The sequence below is a fragment of the Dermacentor andersoni genome, chromosome 2 (genome assembly GCF_023375885.2).
Source record: "Dermacentor andersoni chromosome 2, qqDerAnde1_hic_scaffold, whole genome shotgun sequence".
Lineage (NCBI taxonomy): Eukaryota > Metazoa > Arthropoda > Arachnida > Ixodida > Ixodidae > Dermacentor > Dermacentor andersoni.
In genome coordinates, this window is record NC_092815.1 from 98,805,922 (window position 1) to 98,816,134 (window position 10,213).

The window sequence follows — 10,213 nt, forward strand, 5'->3', positions numbered from 1 at the left end:
TCGCTGTCACGGACGTACCGGTACGTCATCGCGCTTCCCCCCCACAGTGCCACCGACGTACCGGTACGTTCTCTATCGTGCGTTCAAAATTTCGCGCCTTCGCGCAAAGCTGGCGCTCCTGGATTGGCCAGGCTATCTGTTGACTCTTTCTACTCATGTATTGTAACTCATGTATTGAAGAGTACGGTGCGACTACCACTCCCCACTTTCTCTTTGCTGAGTGGCGCGGTGGCTCCGCGTTCGCTGGATCATGCGTCGCGCGCGTGTGGTTATGGGTTCAAGGGTTGTTCTGCCATCTCCGTTGGTTTGAAGGTTTTTATTTTTCTTCTGTTGGTGTGTCTGCTACGGCGCGTCAAGTTCAGGCGCACGTGCCATTGCCTCTCCGAAAAGAGTGACTCGATTGCTGCTTTCGCTCTCTCGCCGCACCCTCGCTTCCGACTTGCAGCAGTAAACGTAAAGCCCTTCGAACTTTGTTTAGCCTTTTTCCATCTCCCTCTGTCTTCTTGATCACGCAACGTCCCATTTCTCTCCGTTGTGCGGGCCACTGAAAGCGCATCTTCCCTGCGCGCGGTTACTTTCGGATGGCTGAGCGCGCGGGACCTTCGTCTGCTCATTGGAGCGGTGGCTCAATTACGATTTAGAATACGAGCCGAGCTCGGATTCGGACTCGGACAGAGTCACATGCGAGGAAGAGGGTTCCGCATCGTCAGATTCGGATGTTGAACGGATTTTATAGTCAGGCTGATGATGATGATTATGTTTACTAACAGCAGCTGCAGAACACTGAAATGTGAATATTGCATTGACTATGCTATTTGTATACCAATCATAATCAAAAATAGATTGCTATGTTCATTCCCTGTTATGCTCGTTCCCTGAAACCAAGCCGACACTGGGGGAGCGTCACGGCCAGAAAGGTCCGACAGCGAAAGGGTTAAACAACATAGTTCTTGAGTGACCTTTAAGGGGAAATGCTCCTCAAAAAAACATTTTTTAAATATTTGTGCTAGAGATTTGAAAATCCTTCCACTTATAGGGCATTACAAGCACATCTCAAATATGTCATTAATTTCTGTGTAGCCGCTATAGTTCTTGAGTTATGTCCTACACAGTGGTAAAATAGAGTAATTTTGTGGGCACTTTATTGTTCAACCCTTTCAGGGTCAATGACATGAATATATGGCGCCACGAACAAGTCCAAAATGGTCGATGCTGTATATTTACGGCGCCGTCTGTACGTATAAAACGCGTGCCAATTTCTTAACTTTTTCTTTTCTGGCATGTGCTGTCACTATGTGGGAATACAGGGAATTTATTTCTCACGCCTCCCTCTCTCGGTTTTCGTTGCTTGGTTTGTTTTAGAGCTAGTAATATATTTGCTCCAGCGCGTCTATATATTACCGCTCGTGCATTGGCGCGTGCGTGGATGGGCAGCGGTTAGTATGAGTTTTGTTCCGCGAGTGGTTTCGGCTTCTTGCACTCGCAAAGCTGATGGTTATCTCGTTACTAATCGCTCAAAGGGTGACCGCCTGTTACTCGCTCATTACTTGCTCACAGGGGTGCGTATACGAAGAATGCCACCGTGCATGCTTTTCCTTTTTTTTTTTTTGCAGACTCACAAAAACTAATCGCCTCTGGTTGGCGATAACATAAAGATTATCGGAAGTTAGTCACACATTTTGCTTTTTTTGACAGGCACACAACCACACAGTTTTCTTGAGTGCGCTCACGTACGCCGTTTGATTATGCTATGGATATAAATATTAGTGTAAAAGCAGGAACATTAGAGACTTGCGAAATGTTTTCGTCTGCACATTTTCTAAGCCTTGAACTATGTGTATAACAATGCATCAAATTTTTAATTCTAATAAGTTTCTTTTCTTTTTTTATTGTTGTTATTCATGAATAAACAGTACATATATACCAATGCAAAATATCTTTTTCTCACTTTACTGTCACCCTAGAAAAATTACGGGAAATTTTTTTGAAAACAGGAGCCCCTGAAGAATTTAAATCTGCAATAAAAAAATTGACCCTGGGCAGCCATATACAGCGAAAAAAATCTACCCTGAAAGGGTTAATAAATTTTTTCAAAAAGCTTTGTGCTGTAGCTTGTTTAGTTGTTTGTAGACCGCTAAGTGCCGATATACATTCAAACAGCATCTACAATTACTGCAACTATGAAACAAAAAATTAGGACACCACTAATTTTTTTCTTCAATCATATGAAAATAACCTTGTGCATTTATAATTGTCTTATACTAACAAAATTTGGCAAATATACTCTTGAAGATATGTAAAGTGCCGACACCTCCCTGCAGTAGCCGCAAAAGTAAAAGGTTATGCTTCAGGGAATCAAGAAAAACAGTCAGTTGAAATGCTCTAATCTTTTTGCATAGTTCCAGTAATTGTACACAGTGTTTGGCTAGACATCGGCACTCTGAGATCTACAAAGAGCTAAACAAGCTATAGCACGATGCTTTTTGTGAAAATTTAGGACATAAAAAAGTGCCCACAAAGATTACTATATTTTGCCATTGTGCATCACATACCTCAAAAACTCTAACTACACAAAAAGTAACATATTTGAAATCTTCATAGAAAACTCTATCACGGGCTGAATTTTGAAACCTCTAGTACAAGTAATAAAAAGAAAGTTGTTTTGAGGAGTGTCTCCCCTTAAGAAGAACTTCAGTTTGGCCTAGTTGGTGTTTACTGCATATCTTATTGACCGCAAATAAAGACGAGGACAGCGGAAGAGAACACATAAAAAACACCACCCGTGTTGTTTATGTGTTCTCTTCCGCTGTCCCCGTCTTTATTTGCGGTCAATATGATATGCAGTCTCCCCTTAAGATTGCCCGATAACAGATCACAATTGTTCCACCACTCCCCCAACACCTTCTATTTCCTGCCTCTATTCTTCCTAGTATTCTTGCATGACACTTCCCTCCACTATACTTTCTGACAAATGGCCAGAATGTGCTTTGAGACATTGATGGAAAAGAAATTTAAATTGGCATGAAAGTCTCAAAAACCAGTAAGTGGCAAGACCTCGTCGTGAAATCTTGGTGCTTTGGATGTATTCTATCAGATCACTGTACGTAAGTCGACTGTTATTAAGTATATATTATAATTATTGCTTAAGATTGCACTTGGTATATTATTAGACACTCGCCCATTATTCTATGCTTCGGAAATAAAAAATGCACGCATGGTTACGGCAACACGCTAAACTCCGTATCATTTGTAAAGGCATCGTTTCGTTTCCAATCCAATTGGTTTTGTTTTGATTGGTTAAATACCAAAGCAATTGGACAGGAAATCATGAAAACACAAAGCTATTATCGCAAAAATCATTTAACAATTTAGAAAATGTGAATCGCAGGAACATTGACTTGATAAACAAAATCATACTTTGTTACAGCACGGCCACACTTGTCGTCTGCCCCCCACTAATGCTGGCATATAGTAATCCCTATCGTGCTCATTTGTCACCGTTTTCAGCATGCTTCCAGTGAACTACATGATCACTGCAGATCGACAAATTCTGATAAATAATGTTCCAGGACGTTTTCCGCATTCACACTTCTTATTAGACACTCTGACTGGTAAGCTTTCCATTGCACTAAAAAAATGGGTACCATGAAAATTGGTTGTCAGCCCCTTTAAATGTAACTAGTGACACTATGTTGGATAGGATGCCATTACGAGTGCAAGGCTTGTGGTGTGGAATCCTCAGTGCCTTCACCTCCTTCCTAAAGGCACTCAAATCTGTCTCCAAATATGGCATAGGATACACAAATATGTTTTTCCTTAATGCAGGTGCAAAATGAGAAGCAGTTTCCTTTTTCGATTTCGTGCTGAAACCTGAGTAGCAAAGGTACATCAGTGTGATGACATGGATTTCAAAATAAATTTTGCAGATTCGGGCTATTCTGGTGCAAAGCATTCTCAAAAACTGCTCAGTGGAGTCTTAGGATTATTTTTTTAATACATACAGTACTTCTCTGTGCTGATCAACTACGCTCTATTAGACACTGTCATAATCCCTGACATCACAGGAAGCCAGAGTGTAAACTTCAGCACCACATTGCTGCTCATCTTTTGTTCTTGCATCTTTTCTGGTATGCCTAGTCTCCCTTTAGAGGAAGAGCAAAAGTTTAGCTGTTGCAGAAACACAATTTACAAATACAGGTTAATTTGATATGCCTATTCAGTGTCCCTTTAAGGTGCTTATGTGGGCTAGTTAAGACCAAGACTGCAAGCAGTGCAAAAGACGTGGATGAGTAGAAGACATCACAAATGGTGACAACAAACTTGCATCTTCATGCCCGTATTATGTCTCTTCTGCACTGTTCTCTACATTAACCTTCCCATCATGCCACCACAGTTGAGACCCTCTACAAAAGTCTGTCCAGTGCACCCAAATTATTGTTACTCAAGTCTGTATTCTCAATCAATTGCATTCAAAGATAACACTTTACAGGGATGAACACAATGAAAGCCAGCAACAGGAACACTGCAATGATAATGAATGCTTATCAAATCAATTATATTGCCGTCCTAGATGTTGCCCTTTACAAAGGTAGCCACATTTTCATTACACCTGGCTCGACGAGAGTGTGTCTCCTGGTTCTGGTGCACTTTTGTGTGAACACCTCTAATAGTGACTGTCAAACTTACCTGTCAGATTTTGGCAGCCTGGAGGACGAGGATGATGATGAAGATGGTGGGTATGCCTCGGGCGGGAATCGGCACTTGGACCCAAAGCCGCCGCAGGGCCCGTTGCGCATCCAGTTCCTGCACTGCTCTCCTGGAGGATCGTCACGACTGCGCCTCTGTTGAGGCAAGGCCGACAAAGGCATACACAGACAACAGCGTGCTCAGTCATGCAGCATGAGACTGTCATGCACATCTAGACTGGCACAACTTAACACATACACACCAAAAGAGGTGATTAAGCATGCTGTGAGGCTATCATGTACGCTAGCATAGCAGGTCATGCTCTAAAATTAAATATAATATTATCCTAGGAAAAGAACTTAGATTTGGCTTGCGTATAGGTTGCGCACCCGACCTTAGGATGTTTTTGGAATGAGCTATATACCGGAGAGGAAGGAATGCAACGTATTCAGTTTATCTGCATCAAGCCATAGCCGGAGTAGTACATCAGTTCTTTTGTACTTTCCAGTGTCACATGTCTCAGCCTCTATGAGACTGTTGGCAAGTTGGTCAACATCTTTACAAGTCATTTTGTTAAGATGATGGTAATCGACACAGAATCAAATCGATTTATCTTTTTTCTTAACAAAAACAACTAAAGATGCCCAGGGGCTATCCAAAGGCTGAATGACACGGCGCTTAAGCAGGTCAGCTACTTGGTCATCGATAACACGGCGCTCTGTCGCGGATACACAATATAGTCTTTATCGCAGTGGCGCAATGGTACCCGTGTTGATGCGATGACAAACAGTTGACGTGCAGCCCAAGGTAACATGCTGGCAGTCGAAAGAACAGAACTTGTTGAGAAGGCATAGAAGCTGGGCGCGTTGGGAAACCAGTGAACATGTCGGTGATGGAGCTATATAGGACTTTGGGTGAAGTCGGCTCTTGCACGGGGCTACAGGCCACTCCAGCGACCTCATGAGTGGCGATGGAACCAGTTGGCATGTCGATGATGACAGCAAGGCCGACACACTGGACACGGCCAATGCACTCTTTACAAAGCAAAGTGAGGGGACATGACAACTTGGTGGAAACGAGCAGTCTGCCAACTCCGGCATGAACTTCTAAGAGAGCAAAAGGTAGCAGGGAACACTTGCAACAAACGAAAATGGCGCAAGAAGTGCACTTGCATCTTCAGCAATGTTGCATGACACTGTGGCAAGGCCAGAGGAATGTGGTGGAATTGCAATGCCTTCGGCAACAAATACTTTATCTTCAGCTAAGTGAGCGTCAAGAAGCAGGGCGCCACAAAGCGCTTGAAATTCCACTTCAGCACGAGAACAGGTGATGATGGCCTTACTAGCAGAAAAAAAGTTCCAGCCCAAAATAATATCACGGAAGCAAGAATACAGCACCAAAAATTAAATGATGTAAAGGAGGTCATTAATCCCAACCCAAGCAGTACATGCAGCCGCCGAGAGTGTTGTGGTCAGCGCTGGAAGTATAAAGTTTGTCAGTGGTGTCATAACCTTTCTGGGCGAACGGCAAAGTTAGGCACTAATAACTGAAACTGCGGCACCAATGTCGACGAGGGCGAGTGCAGCAATGCTGTCCACATATACGCCACTAACATTAGTCGGAGAAGAGAGAGGCCTTCATCTTTTCGTGGGTGATGCAGCTCCTGCTTCTAGAACTGCAGCGATTAGTTTTCTCACTCTGGCGTGGAGAGACAACGACACATCAGCGAAAGCGAGCGGCGTCAAGGCGATGGCGAATGGCGGTACACAAGAGGACAGTGGTAGGAGTATGAATAAAACTGACTGGGGTTCAGAGACGCAGAGGCCAACGGGCATAGCGAGACATATGGATCAGGGTCAAAGCTACGGCAATAGGATGCTTAGCGGTGATGGCAAAATCGTGCGATGTGGCCAGGTAGACCGCACACAAAACATACTGGCAGGTTGTTGGGTGTGCACCATTGTCCACTGCTGTATGGGAGCCTCAGTCGAATGAAGTGAGAAGCTGGATACAGTGGCATGGCTGATGGGAATGGCACAACATTCTGAGATGGTGGCCATGTGAGAGCCTCGGCATAGCTGAGTGGTGCATTCACTGCGGTATGGTCAGCGGGAGTCGGTAGCCGCAGAGTCTCGTGGGCAGAAGGCAGAGCTGCGCAAACTTGCTCCTGTATGACCTGATGTAGGTTGGCAGGCAAAGGCGAGGGTGGTTGCCTGGCAGTGGACAGCAGCGAAAGCTGACGAGCGACCTCAGCACAGACGAGCTCCTTTACCTGACAAATCAGTGAGTCAGGTCAGGAGTCAGTCAAGTCAGTCAGTCAGTCTAGTCAGGAGCAGTGGCCATGCTCGAGAGGATTCTGTCAGACACAAGTGGGTGCTGCGTGAGAAGACACTGGTGGCGGAGCTCGGCAAAACTATGGCAAAGCTCAATGACCTTAGAAACAGTGCCAGGGTTTCTCGACAGTAACATACAAAAGGCATTATTGGAAATGCCCTTCATGATGTGACGAACCTTGTCTGCCTCTGCCATCGTTAGGTCGACACGCCGGCAGAGGTCGACAACGTCCTCTATGACGCTGGTGAACATTTCACCAGTGTGCTGAGCTCAACTTGTAGGCGTTGTTCAGCGGGAAGCTTGCGCATACCAGGGTGGCTAAATACTTCAGTGATGCTGGTTTTGAAGCTAGTTTACGTCAGCAGATCAGCTCCGTGATTTTTAAACCACAGCTTGGCGACACCTGTTAAATAAGAGACCGCGTTGCTGAGCTTCAGGGGATCATCCCATTTGTCGGTGGTACTCGCTCTTTCATATGATTCCAGCCAATCTTCAACGTCTTTCTCAACGATTCCACTGAAGATGTTAGGATCGCGCTGACGCTGGACACCGGCACATATGATGGCTGGCGAAACCGGTGAAGATGTCTGATTGGCATTGCCAGGCATGGCAGACGGCAGAGTCTGGCTGTGTAATTCCAGGGTGGTAGAAAATTGCAGCAACCTCAACCAAAATCTAAAGTGAGCAAAGGACAGGACAAGAGAGCAGCAGGAAGCGTTGGCAGCGTTTTCCCACCAGAGCAGCCCAGGCAATCTCGAACTCGCAGCACCCTGGAGATTGCCAATGTGGCTGTTGCGCCAAGCATTCCTCTTCACTACATAACAAGCTTAAAGAACTTGTGTAAATCAGGCACATTTTTTTTCCCTATTGTTTAGTAGGACAATGTCCAAGCACATACCTGCCCGACGTGACTTCGAAATGACCTTGAAATTTGAATAAAGTCGCCTTACATCATTTCTTAAATTCAGTTTTTACGTAAATCAATATACAGACAGCAGGTGAGGAGGCAGTCGCAGTGTTAAAGGCTTGTTGCTTTTCAATCTTGATGACATATTTTGAAGGTTCCGACTGGAGATTAATAAACTCCGAGGCCAAAACAACTACAACTGATGTCATGAGCAAAATAACACAATGCCACCTATGAGATTTTAACAACTTAATTTTCACTGTACATTTGCAGTGCTGCTATATAGGGTGGCTGTGAATTCTGTGAGCTACCGTATAAATACCCATGTGGTGGCAGCGCCGTGACAACACTGTTGGCATTGATGTTGTCAATGCTTTACACATTATTTTCCACCAACCACCTTATTTCCGGCGTATACTACATTGTGGGTGTGCACCATGCTTAAGGCATATTGTCATCATTGTCATGTACACCTCCTTCGTACCACTGACGCTGGTTTTCGGAGGTTGACAATGAAGAATTGATATGAACAAACAATAATGAATTTAGTGCCAAAAACACAATCACAAAGGGAGGAGGGCATGAAGATAGGATGAGTGCTACGCACCAAACACACGAGCACTACAAACACGCCACCAAGAACAATTCTATGTGATGTACTTAATGTAATGCTTGTCCACTATAGTATTGCTCATTCCAGCCTCCAAAATACATGTACAGAGGTCACTGCTCTAAGAGACTGCGTAGCCTTGCACTAATTTCCCAGTACTGTTCTTACGCGATAGCTGAGTGGTTACAGAGGCGGCCTAGCAATGACAAAAGTTGTGGTTGTGTGCCGTCGATGACAACAATGGTCGTCAGTGTAATGACATGGATAGACTGAGGGGACGGACATGAACGGTAAACCCAATTTCGAGCACTTAACTGCTCACAGTAAAAGCATGACAAAATTATGTAATAAACATGGGATTCACTCAATATTTGCTATGTCAATGTTCATTATGAAGTCCAGCTGTAGTGCAATGCATTTCATTTCTTTACATTTATTACATGTGTTTTGCTGGCTAATAAAGCCAGCTGCTGCCGTTGGAACCATACCATCTTGCAATACTGTGTTAAACTTAAAAAAAATGTGGCATCCTATTGTCTGTCTTCTTCTTTGTGGTGTTTGTCCTGTGCAAAAAAAGTTTACTAACTTAAGCTGCCTAACGTAATTACATACAGTAATTCAGGGCATATCTGTTGCTGACGTTCCTAGAGCATGTCTTAAATAAAAATCTCCAATTTCAAACAATTGTAGCAGTCGAAATTGACATTCCGTTCAAAAATGTATGCTGCTGCCACTGTGAAAACGTTTTTTTTTTTTTTTTTGACATTCGATAAATTGGCCTTAAGCATAAAAGGTGATGCCGAAGTCCTATATAGGCTAAAGTAATGCATAAAATGCAAAGGTAATCAGGAGACATGGCTAAGCAACGTCTTGTACCAGAAGCTCAAGTGTCGCCTGCAAGCTCCGATTAGTTGTTTTAATCGTTGTTTCAGTGCAGTGACGCACGCGACATCCACACTATAAATTATAGTGCCACTGAAAACGATAACTTTTAGACAAAGTCGACGAGGGCGAGGACTTCTCCCACCCTTCTTCAAGTTAACCGCGAGAGAGCAACCAACCGGCAGCTTACCTCCTGAGCCGTCACAGCACCAGGACCTAGTCGATCAAAAACGCTCGGTCTTCTGGGGCCGTCGCCGCTTTCCTTTACATTCTCCACTGTTACCTTGCGTTGAACTTTACTTGACATCTATAATGCGTGATGACAGATGGAACACCAGCACATTGATTTTAGAACCGCTCGTGAGCACACGCCAAAGAGACTCTGAAGGAGTCGCCACCAAGCAAAAGAATTGTGAATACTGAACAGTTGTCATCCAAGAATCAGGGAATAGATACGTCCACGTTACATAACCTCTGGATAATAGCCGACCCTATTATTGCACCAATTTGGGCGCATTACGTTTTGATCTGAGTGTGACGGACGTTTGGGAACTGTGGCGTGCATTACCTTCGATCGTTGCAGCCGCCGAGTTCATCACATGGCGTTGTCCCTTCGAGGCGAAGGAAAATATTATTACACACAAATCTTGAATAATGCAAACAGGTGAAGGTGGTTACGGGTACTGTTTCACGTAAATCATGAAGAAGGCTACAAGTAAACACGGCACACGAAAATACAGATACACGATGCCATGAGATCGCCGCCAAATGTATCTAGCCCGGCGGTCTCTGGC

The 10,213-nt window shown here is 44.3% G+C and overlaps 1 protein-coding gene across 4 annotated transcripts in view; it reads right to left on the reverse strand.

Annotated features, from left to right (window-relative positions):
- Positions 1–10,206, reverse strand: part of LOC126541557 (uncharacterized) — a 95,776-nt gene extending 85,570 nt beyond the window's left edge. For 3 of the 4 annotated variants that reach the window (XM_055076751.2, XM_055076750.2, XM_055076749.2), the window contains exons 1-3: positions 9,988–10,206; positions 9,610–9,726; positions 4,687–4,841 (exon numbers count right to left, since the gene is read on the reverse strand). In XM_055076751.2, the coding sequence (XP_054932726.1) occupies positions 4,687–4,841; positions 9,610–9,726 (272 nt within the window). In that variant the 5' untranslated portion in view covers positions 9,988–10,206. The remainder of the gene's footprint in view (positions 1–4,686; positions 4,842–9,609; positions 9,727–9,987) is intronic. The other variant, XM_050188361.3, reaches the window with a different exon arrangement.
- Between the last annotated feature and the right edge of the window lie 7 nt (positions 10,207–10,213).